Raw genomic sequence first — 11,509 nt, 5'->3', positions numbered from 1 at the left:
CATATAAGTGAAGAAAATTTCACCAAATAAAAGTTTTAAAAAATGATTAGAGGCAATGTTACAATGCTAATAACACATGTAAAATGTTCATAATGCTTCTATTGATTAAATATATATAGTAATGTTTGCCTAATGACCTGAACAGTGAAAAACATATAATAATATAATATATTCCTCATTTAGTAATCTCTTTAAATAGCTAGAAAATAGCTAGAAGAACCATATTCCTTTCTACTATATATATACACTTTTTGGATTTAAAGAATATGCATCTACAATAGAACTTTTTTACACTATTATATATATTTTAACATGTTATATCAGGTTTAATACTATTTTTATTATATAGTTATTTTTTATCTTCATGACCTAATTATATGAATATTTTTATATATTAGTGTATATATTTAAATTCATGTCTTTTTTTTTTATTATGGTATAATATCGGAAAACAGATTTTGGAAAAGGCAAGTTATAATATCTCATAACGATTGTAGTTTTGTGGAAAACTTAATATTTATCATTGCGATTTTCTTGAAGTAATATTATAATTATGTTGACTTTGTAAGAAAATTTGTTTCATTAATGAATAGAACTTCTATTTGTTTTCAATAAAAATGACTTCAAATATAAGGCATGCTTCATTTTATAGTTGAGAGAGACAAATATAATTTGACACAGATTGCTTAAGAATCTTTAGAAAATCTTTTGTCAACCTTAATTACTAGTACTAACAAAAAACAATCCAATAATTCTCCTTTATTTAATTAAAATAATTAAAGCCAATCAGTTTCGAATTTATGGCAGTAAATAATCAAGCAAAATATTTTAAAATAAACCAAAAAAAGACAAACCCCCTCTACACACAACTCCATTCTATGGCTCAAATCACAACCAATCAAACAATAACACATAAACAAATTTCATGTCTATGTTTAACTAAAATCATGTCTATGTTTAACTAATAAAATAGAGTCTTGGTGGAATGGATAAAATCATTCTTTCATTAATTAGAGGTTTTAAATGTGACTCTTAAACGTAGAAAATATCATGTTATAGATCTAGCACTTTCAACATTGGTGGAGGTAGAGGTAGAGGTAGAGAGGTGAATAAACCTCATTTGTTGAGAAATTAACTATATAAATAAGGTAAAAATAATTTAATTATGACAAATATATTAATGTTGAATCTCCTTGATATAAGATTTATTTTTGAATATCCTTTTTAAAATTCTTACACTATCAGTGGTGTGCATTATTTGGATTAAACCGAAAAAACAAATCGAATTCTATTGTGGATTGTTTTTTTGGATTTTCGATTTGATTTTGGATTAAACCAAAAAAATCAAACCGAAAAGAGAAAAATCAAACCGAACCAAATTTATTTTGGTTCAGATTGAGTTACACTTCTTAAAATAAAAAATAAAAAAATCCAATTGGAATAGTACAAAACCAACCCAAAAAATCGTATGCATACACCTATACACTACCATTGCTTTCACCTTAAATGAGCCTTATATGACATGCATGAATCTAAATTAGTGACATTGTAATACACATTTGAGACATTGAGTAATGAACTGGATATGATCCTTTCACTGATAGTCAAAAATTTTGAGTTTAAGCCTAAGATATTTTAACAAACCTTCTAGGGAGTCAGGGGCGGAGCAACATGGTTGTTAGGACACCCTTCGTCGGAAAAAAATCGTATATATAAGTAAAATGATACTCTCTTTGTCCCAATTTATGTGACACTTTTCGTTTTTCGAGAGTTAAACAATTTAACTTTGACCGGAAATTTGCATATGGAATCTTCAAATTTTTTGAAATGAAATTTATATATTTGTAAACTACGTAAAAAGTAATATAAGTCACAATGATTAATAATTCAAAATGTTAAAAAGATCTATGAAAAACTTACAGTCAAAGATAGACTTGTTTGAATCTCGAAATCCAAAAAGTGCCACATAAAATGCGACAGAGGAGTACATGAACTGATTAAATGACATATTTTGAACATTTTTATTACAACATGCTATTGTAGCCCAACGATTTCAAATGCCTCAAATGAGCAAGTGTTTGAATCTCGCAAGCAACAATTTCCTCATTTTTTTTTTTAAAAAAAGAGCTTTTGTTGTACAATTTCTGGACACCCTTCGTGCAATTCCTAGCTCCACCTCTTCTTTCTCTTAGATTTATCTACGCAGTGCGATTTCAAATTAGTTAGGATTTTAATGACATTGATTGATTTTTTTTAGGAAATCAAAATTATAAAATGTCCAAATTAAATTAAATTACCTTTCAAACCCCTACAATCTTTTTTTGGACATGAATATCCTTCTCTCTTTCTCCATCATTATATAAATAGAGAACCAATTGAAGCTTTTTGCTTTTCCGAGGTAAAATCAAGCTTCAATATTTTCCTTTTCATTTCATAGACCAACCAATATTTTCCTTTTCTTTCTCTGTGCAAAAAACACAACTGAAAAGGAAAGATCCATAAATATGAATTACAACTAAAAAAAATAATACTCTCTTTTCTCTTCATCAACAAAAATTATATGTCTTTCACTTCCTTTCAAAAATCAAGATATTCTATCAATCAATATATGTAAGTATTGTCAAAATAATTAAATTTACATCATCAATGCCATTCACTCTTTACCAAAAAAAGAAAAAAAGCACCAATTTTATTACTCTGTTTTTCTCTCCTCACTTGCTCTGTTTTTTTTTCTTGGAACTTTACTTGGGTATGGGTATAAAAATTCTTCACTGATTTTTGAGTTCAGAATCTTAATATCTCACATGGGTTTTCATTTTGAACAATTTATTTTTTATTCTTATAAACTTGTTCAAAGTGAAAAAATAAAGTTTATATCTCCACTCTGTATTCCATTCTGTAAAGTTCATTAAACCAAAAGAAAAAAACATAAAAAAGTAGGATTATTTAACAACTCTTTTTGAAAATTTAATTATTTTTGGGTTGGTTTCTTTGTGTTTACTCTTCTTTCTTAGTAGCTGTCTCTAAATCTCCTGCAAATGGGTTTTTTATAATTTTAATTCCACCGTTGAAAACTCCATTAATGACTTGTTTATAGCACTAAACTATGTATAGTTGATATTATATATATATATCAAATATTTTCTTTTGTGTTCTTATGTTGACTTAAATACATATCTTATAAATGAAAATATTAATACCATCTTCTTCATTTTTTTTCCCAGCTTCATTGGTGGCCATGAAAACAGAGCAAAAGTTATCCAAGGTATAATTTTTTTTAACCCTTTCTTTTTATTTGATCAGTTGGATATTTAGTATGTTTTACGCATTAAATAGACTGCTCATCCGTTAATCAGAAGTACCTGAGTATGGAAAAAAATATATACAGAGATAGGGCCCTATAGACAATAAGGAAGTGTGAATGAATGAATATATATACAAGTATTAACATCTCTTGACATAAGATAAGGGTTAAGAAGTTGTAAAAATTGCTTGAGTTCGTGTGTTCTGTTTCTTGATAAATTTTTTGGCTCCGCTATTGACAGACAATTCAAATAAAAATAAAGTGTTTTATGTTATACACACAGTAGTGGTGTAACTATGTGTTCTTGATAATCTAATGAGTTGATCTTGACTTTTTTTTTTTTGCAGTCTTCGTGGACTAAAGTGGTAGTTAGGAAATGGTTGAATATGAGGAGCAAATCTGAGGAATTTCATTCAGATCACATAATAGATGGTAATATTTTCACATTTATTGAAAATTTTTCAACTTTTTTTTTTTAATGTATATATTTATTTTTTTATGTATGAAATAAGTTTTTTTTTTTTTTAGTGATGGGTGGTAGAGGAGAAAGAAGAAGGAAGAGTTGCTCCGACGACGGGAGTTGCGCCGTCGTGCCGGAGGAATTATCGGGTAAGAATCTCCGGTGATCGGAGGAGGTTTTTTTTTTTTTTTAAAATTTCCGGTGAATTGCAGCTTTTTATTTTGGATTTGATAGAATCATAAATGAACTGCATGCATCTCTGCCGTTGATTTGATGGACTTTTTTAATAATGTGATTTGACTTAATATAATCACTATTTATGGTTAATATCTAATCATTGCTTCTCCTTATGCCACGTGTACGTGGCCATACCTAGACTCTATTTTTTTTTTTATGGATACCGATGTGATTACAAAGTGAGAATCGAACTTTCAAATTTTTCACGATAAAATAAAAATTAATTAGTCAGTCAATTATACTACTAAATTTCTTGATTAGGTTCAAAGCCAATCTAGGGAATAGTCTTGTGGTTATGATAATATTTTTACTTTTTTTTAATCAATTATTACTCAGTGGAAATATCTATTATTTATATTTATTCAAGATTAATTAATAATTTTTATTTAATTTTAGTGTATTTGGTTAAAGATGAAGTTTGTGTTACTCTTTATATTATGTAGCATGAAAGTATGGAAAAAAAAGAATCAAAATAATAGCAATTTATAAGTTGAAAAGAAAAAAATAATCCTGGAAAGATCTATTGCTTGTTATTTTTAGATTTCTAATGCGTAAAAATAAAAGAGATCTCGTGAAAAAGACGGAAAATTAAAGAATTTTTTGTAAAAGATTACAAAACTAATTAATATAAAAGTACAAATGAGAAGAGATCGATTTTATGATTTACTAAAAATGTTCTTTTAGCAATATGACCTTTCCACATGAAATCATTAAAATATTACATAAAAAATGGGTAAATAAATTATATAGTTGTTATTTTTATGTTTATTTTCTTCTGTTTAAATTTCTAATTTGTAGATTATTTTTTTTCAAATTCTGATGCATTTATTATTATATGTTATTTTGATAAATAAGAAACTAAACTGTGAGTTATTATTTCTTATTTTTGAGAAGCAGAAAGTTGGTTGATGGAAAGAAATGGAGGAATTGAAGAGCCAATATTGGAGAAAGAGACTTCTACTCATCAAAACCTTAGGTAAGCCAACAAAAACAAATATATATTTATAAAATTTCCCAAAAAGGTGTAGAATTTGATGCATAACCATGTTAAAGTTCATGATTAGATCTTATAATTTGATTAATTAATGTAAGAGAGAATAAATTTTGGAATTAATAAAGCCAGAACATTGAACCAGAAGCCGCATATTATGCTTAAGTACTTTTTTTGGCCCATGTGAAACTATAGTTAGCTGGTTTCCATAGGCTTTCTAAATAGATACTACAACACCTTTTTAGTTAACTTAGAAAATATTTAATCCATTTGATGATTAATCTTCATGTGATGTAATGTAGTGTAATATGCACAAGTACATGTAGGTGATGATTAGTAACCCAACAATTGATGGGTGAAATGGACAATTTATCTTTTGAGCAAATTCACTTTTTTTTAGTCCGTTTTTGAGTTGAGTTAAACGTTCATTATCATATAACGAGATTAGTACTATGTTTTCGTGCATATTATCTTGTTTACACTCTAGTTGTGAAGGATAGAAGTGAAATAAATTCCTTAGATTTTTTTTTTTTCAAAATGATCCAAAGTAGTGATAGTGAGAGTTGAACTTACATGCAATTAATTGGTGACTTTGATATATATTTATTTTTGGATGTGCTTTGTCTCTTGAAAAATTATTATTCTTATGATGTAAAAATAATAAATAGGATGTTCGTGGGGACATGGAATGTAGGAGGCAAGTCACCACATGAAGAATTGGACTTGGCTGATTGGTTGAATTCTAGTGCACCAGCCGATATTTATGTCCTCGGGTACGTTAGTAAATTTTATTTAGATACATAAACTATAATCTGTTCTGATTGAATATTTAAACTTATGATTAAATGTTTTCAACTCAACTCTAAAAAAGATTTTGCAAATGTTTTCAAGTGCCCGTTATATGTAAAAGTTAGCTATTTATATGCATCAACCTCGATAAACTGTAAAATTGCTTCAATATTCTAACCAAGTCCTGCTATGAACAGGTTCCAGGAAATTGTCCCTCTAAATGCAGGCAATGTACTAGGTCCAGAGGACAGTGGACCAGCTTCCAAGTGGCTATCGTTGATTCGCCAAACTTTGAACAATGACACAAACACCCCCGATCTTTCTCCTAATTACAACAACACCCCTAACTCGGAGCCCCCGTCCCTTGATGACTTGTACCACCAACAATCTAGTCTGAAACCAAGGGTCAGCTTCTCGGACTGGGAGAGGCTGAACCACGACGTATCTCCTAGTCCAAATTGCTTATCAAATCGATATTATTATAACTCTTCTAGCCAAGGGCAAAATAGTAATTATTGCTTAGCCGCAAGCAAACAAATGGTTGGGTTATTTTTGTGCATATGGACTCGTAAAGACTTGTATCAACACATTACCAATTTGAAGGTTTCATGTGTTGGAACAGGTATCATGGGCTATCTTGGAAATAAGGTATAAATTAAATTAACTCGTAAGATATTGAATTTTTATTTATATATGGACATTGTAACATATGTATTTTTTTTTCTCTCGATAGGGTTCGATATCGATCAGTATGACATTGCACCACAAGACATTTTGTTTTGTTTGTACTCATTTGGCATCTGGAGAAAAAGAAGGCGATGAGATTAAAAGAAATTCTCATGTCATGGAGATATTGAAGAAAACAAGATTCTCTGATATAGGAAAATCTCACATTTTGGATCATGAGTACGTGATAATAAAATTGGAACAATACATAACACATATAGTAACAATGTTGTGCAATGACTAATGTATATCTTTTGTTAATGTAGCAAGATAATTTGGCTTGGAGATTTGAATTATCGTCTTGCATCGGGTTGCGAGGACACGTACGAATTGGTTAAAAATAGTGATTGGGAAACACTTCTGGAGAAAGATCAGGTACGATAATAGATTTTATTATAGAACAACTCATAATGTTTATATTAACTATTAGTCTATTACTTATAAGTTATGTATATGTTTTTTTTCTATTGTGCTTCAAAATGAATATTAATTTATTTCTTTTTTAAAAATATGTTATGACAGTTAAGGATAGAGCAAAGAGCAGGAAGAATATTTAATGGTTGGAAGGAAGGAAGAATTTACTTTGCACCAACATACAAATACCTCTATAATTCTGACCATTATGTTGCTCATACATGTACATCCAAGGAAAAGACAAGGACCCCTGCCTGGTAAATTTTCTTAATTTACTCTATTTTAATATTTCAGGCTATTATCGACAAAGTCCGTAGCTAATTTCAAATTTTTATATATTAATGAGGTGCATGCATGTGAAACATTAATCAACCGATGTTGTAGATTTTACTAATATATATATAAGAGTCTAGAAAGCAAGTGTTGGTCATCATGCCTGTTTCCTAGTTTGTGTAGAAAGTTCTAGATTAACATGATTCCATTAATGAACTCTATTTAGTTGTATATTGTAAATAACTTTTGTACGATCATTTTTTCAATTGACTAATATTCCATACTATACTATATTCTTGAAAGTCCAAGTCAAAGATGTAGAAATTAGGGAAGGATTCACTTCAATAGGTTTTATTTTTTCAACATTTTGTATGGTGGGGTGGGGGGTTGATGCACCGACCATATATATATATAAGGTTGCACCAATAACAATAATCTTATGCTAAATGTTATGTCAACTTTATTCTTAAACATATGTAGAAATTTAACTTATATTGATGGTTTTCCCACTCTAGAAGTCTACCTTGTAGGCCCAAACACTAATCTACATTATCTCTTTGTTCTGTTACACCAAATACTAAATATAGTTAATCTTGAAACATATTCTAATAGGGGTGGGGGTGTGGTGGTGGTTTGTGGTGGTTGGAACGCCTTTATGTTTCCCATTCAATGTCAGTATGTGATAGTGGTATTAAAGGTTCCGATTAGTTCAAATTCATGTCACAATTCTGTAACATGTTTTTTTCAGTATTCAGAACTAAAATATGAGTATTCTGAATAAAGATAGACAAATCTTATTTATTTCAGCATAACTCTTTACAGTGGTAGTGAGAAAACTATTTACATTATTTGAACATCATTAGTTGAAGACCATCCAAAATTTGCCAATGCCAATTATGCTACTACACAAATAATCAATCATAGTAATCTCAAATTTTGCTTAATTAATTGCACATTGAAACTACTATTTTGTTGTTGCTTAATTAATTGCACATAGGCAATAAACCTATTAGATTTTGTTCCACACTTTTTTTCATAGTACTTGGCTTGTCAAAAAAGTAGCAATTTTTAGCCTTTCTACTCAACCTTTTTCTTTTCCAGGATTCTTGGACTTAAAATGCTTTTATGTTGTTTATTTTTGCATGCTAGTCCCTATTTTACTCCTTTATGAGGGAAAAAATTTGTACTTACACATAGTTTTTTTCTTAAAATAACAGGTGTGACAGGATATTATGGAAAGGTGAAGGACTAAAGCAAATATGTTATGTTAGAGGTGAATCAAAATTCTCAGATCACAGACCAGTTTATTCACTTTTCTCTGTAAATAATAATATTACCCAAAAATTACCACAGTAAAAAAGAATATTTTACCACCTTTAGCCGGAAATCTTTCAAATAAACACAACTCAGCCCAACTCAACCCGTTATAGCTACTGACAGTCCGATATGTGGACCCGGCCCGTTTGAGAGGATTGCACATAGTGGATTATGATAAAGTGACACGTGGGTCACGGCGTGCTCTATGGCAAACGTAATGGGGTTTTGACACGTGGCTATCAAGAAATGATGTTCATATTGCCATGGCTCTGTTGATAATAGCAATTGGTTTGAGAAACGAAGCTCAACTTTTTGCAGCAATATATATTTTTTAAAATTACGATTCTCTATTTTTTTTTTTTTTTTGTGTGTGTTTGGGTTAGGGCAATTGGGATAAGAAGAAAAGTAAAGTTGGAAGGCCTAATTAAGCACATGTAAAAAGGAGGTCTTTTTTTTTTTTAGTTTTTGATGAAATATTAGTTGAGGAACTTGAGGGAACAAGAGCCTGTGGGCCTCGTCAATTTTGTAATATCAATTTCTATGGAGTGGTTTCTAAATGCCGAAAAAGTAGCGTGGATCATGAATCTATAGGTATTGTTTCTTTATCATTACTATTATTTAATTTAGAGAAAAAATGACAAATATATCCCCAAATTATCGTTAATGACCTCTAAATACTCTCAGTTATACTTTTAGGATACTAATACCTTTATCGTCTAATTTTCGGAGTGTATATACCCTTTGACCTAAAGGAGGGATACATGTTGTGATTTTAATGACCTATCCGGATTTTATTTAATTTTTATCCACAATTAAAAAATCGACCCAAATAATTAAAAACCCACCAAATAATTTTAAGACCCTCACCTAAATAAATCTCATTTTCCCTTTCTTCTCTAGTTTAAACAACCAAAAACTCCACGAACCAGTTATACCACACCCAGTCTCCCTCGCTTTGGTGAAACTAGCGAGGCCGCGACCCTTCGACCACCACAAAACCTGACCACCACACAATCATCTCTCCCTCACCGCTGTTCCACCAACTCTGGCGAGCACACCTCTAGCTCTCCTTACAGAACTTCAACAATGGCGGCCAAGAAGACACTTTGTAATTCAAAAAAAAAATCAATCTTAGTTCCATCGACTGAGAAATCCCTGAGGTTCTACTCATACATTCAAAAAGTTTCTATTTGTGTCCTTTGTTATGTCTGAAAAGAGTTTAGTGGATCTTACTTTGTTGATGATAATCATCTTAAATTAGGGTAGCAATATGATATTTAACTAAAAAAACAACCTCTAACATTCTCTTTTTGGAAGGAAAAGATTCGAGAAGATAGTCTATTGAAGGTTTGGGGTTATGGCGCTAGTCTTAAATTATCTAGGTCGATTTTTTAGTTATGGATAAAAATTAAATAAAATTTGGATAGGCCGTTAAGATAATGACACGTGTCCCTCAGTTAGTCCAAAGGATATATACACTCCAACAGTTAGACGATAAGGGCATCCATGTCCTAAAAGTATATTAGAAGGTATTTAGATACCATTTGCAATAGTTTGGGGGGGGGGTATATATTTATCCTTTTCCCTTTAATCTACATTACTAAGATACTTTAGAACAATAACTTTGTAGAACTTCATAAGAAACAACAAAGTTTAAAGTATATTTTCAAAATCAGAAAGTTAAAATCAATAAAGAAAATATAATCTGCAACAAATCGGAAACAACACCGAAAAGAAGAAAATCGAGCTTACTGAATGTACAGTGTGTCCTTAAAAAAATTATTCCCACATATATCCCAGATTAATGGAACATATCCTCTCAAGATAGAACAATCTTACTCACCAGTGTATTGATACCTAAAATCATGGTGTCAGCGAACCACCCAATGGCAATAATATACATTAGAATTTATTTGTGCAGAATAAGAATAAGTTTAGAAAATTTGTTATTGAATAATGAGAGAAAATCCTTTTTTTTTTTTTTAATTCTCAAAAAACAACAACAAAGGGTATGATCACAACCCTTTGGAAAATTTATAACCCTTCGAAAAAGTCACAACCCTTTGTAAAAGTCATAACCTTTTGAAAAAATTGCAACTCTTTAGAAAAGTCACAATCCTTCAAAAACTTTCAGAAAAGTTACAACCCGTCCTTTTCCGTTCACACCTTTTAAAAAATGATACCTGGGCGGGATCGGCACTCGGAGACCATCGCTGGCCCCCAAGCGGACCCTTGGCCTGGCTTACTTAACTCAGTGGAAGACTTAACTCAACAGAATAAACTCAATGCAATAGTTTAAATGATAGCATCTTAGCCAAAATGACAACTTATGTCTCAAAACAAAGTATCTGCAAATACATAGATGAGAGACTCAATACTAACTATCTGATTGTCTATGAAGCCTCTATAATACTGAAATGGATGTTGGGACAAACCCCACAACATCCTAATAAAGCAAAACTAGGAAAGCGAAATAACAGAGTCCTCCGGAATTCAAGGAGGCTCACCATTGACTCTGGAGTGCTCAACTGGATCAATGACATGCTGGATGCTGATCCTGGTTACCTATGTCTGCATCATAATAAGATGCAGACCAACTGGCATCAGTACATTAAATGTACGAGTATGCGAGTTGGAAAGCTAAACAACAACTTAAGCNNCGAAATAACAGAGTCCTCCGGAATGCAAGGAGGCTCACCATTGACTCTGGAGTGCTCAACTGGATCAATGACATGCTGGATGCTGATCCTGGTTACCTATGTCTGCATCATAATAAGATGCAGACCAACTGGCATCAGTACATTAAATGTACGAGTATGCGAGTTGGAAAGCTAAACCACAACTTAAGCTTGGAAGGAGTACAAAGGAACACTTACCTTGGCTCTGTTTAACTCATGAACAACTGAGCTCAATACAAAGCAATAAGACACATGCAATATATATAAAGCTTGTAAAAGAGTGTAAACAACTTAGTTTGTTAAAGATAAAGCAATAACAA

At 30.9% G+C, this 11,509-nt stretch overlaps 1 protein-coding gene across 1 annotated transcript; it reads left to right on the top strand.

Annotated features, from left to right (window-relative positions):
- Positions 1-2,424: 2,424 nt before the first annotated feature.
- On the top strand, positions 2,425-8,851 carry LOC102587898 (type I inositol polyphosphate 5-phosphatase 8-like). Its single transcript, XM_006345597.2, has 11 exons — positions 2,425-2,610; positions 3,225-3,265; positions 3,652-3,736; positions 3,833-3,913; positions 4,899-4,977; positions 5,661-5,765; positions 5,979-6,429; positions 6,515-6,687; positions 6,774-6,882; positions 7,030-7,178; positions 8,412-8,851. Exons 2-11 carry the CDS (start codon positions 3,239-3,241, stop codon positions 8,548-8,550), a joined length of 1,398 nt encoding a protein of 465 aa, XP_006345659.1. The 5' UTR covers positions 2,425-2,610; positions 3,225-3,238; the 3' UTR covers positions 8,551-8,851.
- The last annotated feature ends 2,658 nt before the right edge of the window (positions 8,852-11,509 follow it).

This window comes from Solanum tuberosum, unplaced genomic scaffold (genome assembly GCF_000226075.1).
Source record: "Solanum tuberosum cultivar DM 1-3 516 R44 unplaced genomic scaffold, SolTub_3.0 scf00071, whole genome shotgun sequence".
Lineage (NCBI taxonomy): Eukaryota > Viridiplantae > Streptophyta > Magnoliopsida > Solanales > Solanaceae > Solanum > Solanum tuberosum.
Note: the sequence above shows the minus strand (reverse complement) of the source record. Positions and strands in the feature narration are given on the sequence as shown.

Coding starts and splice junctions, on each gene's coding strand:
- LOC102587898 (XM_006345597.2), top strand. CDS start 3,239: ATGAAAACAGAGCAAAAGTTATCCAAG. Junction 3,914..4,898: donor CGTGCCGGAGGAATTATCGG/GTAAGAATCTCC, acceptor TTTGAGAAGCAG/AAAGTTGGTTGATGGAAAGA. Junction 6,430..6,514: donor TGGGCTATCTTGGAAATAAG/GTATAAATTAAA, acceptor TTCTCTCGATAG/GGTTCGATATCGATCAGTAT.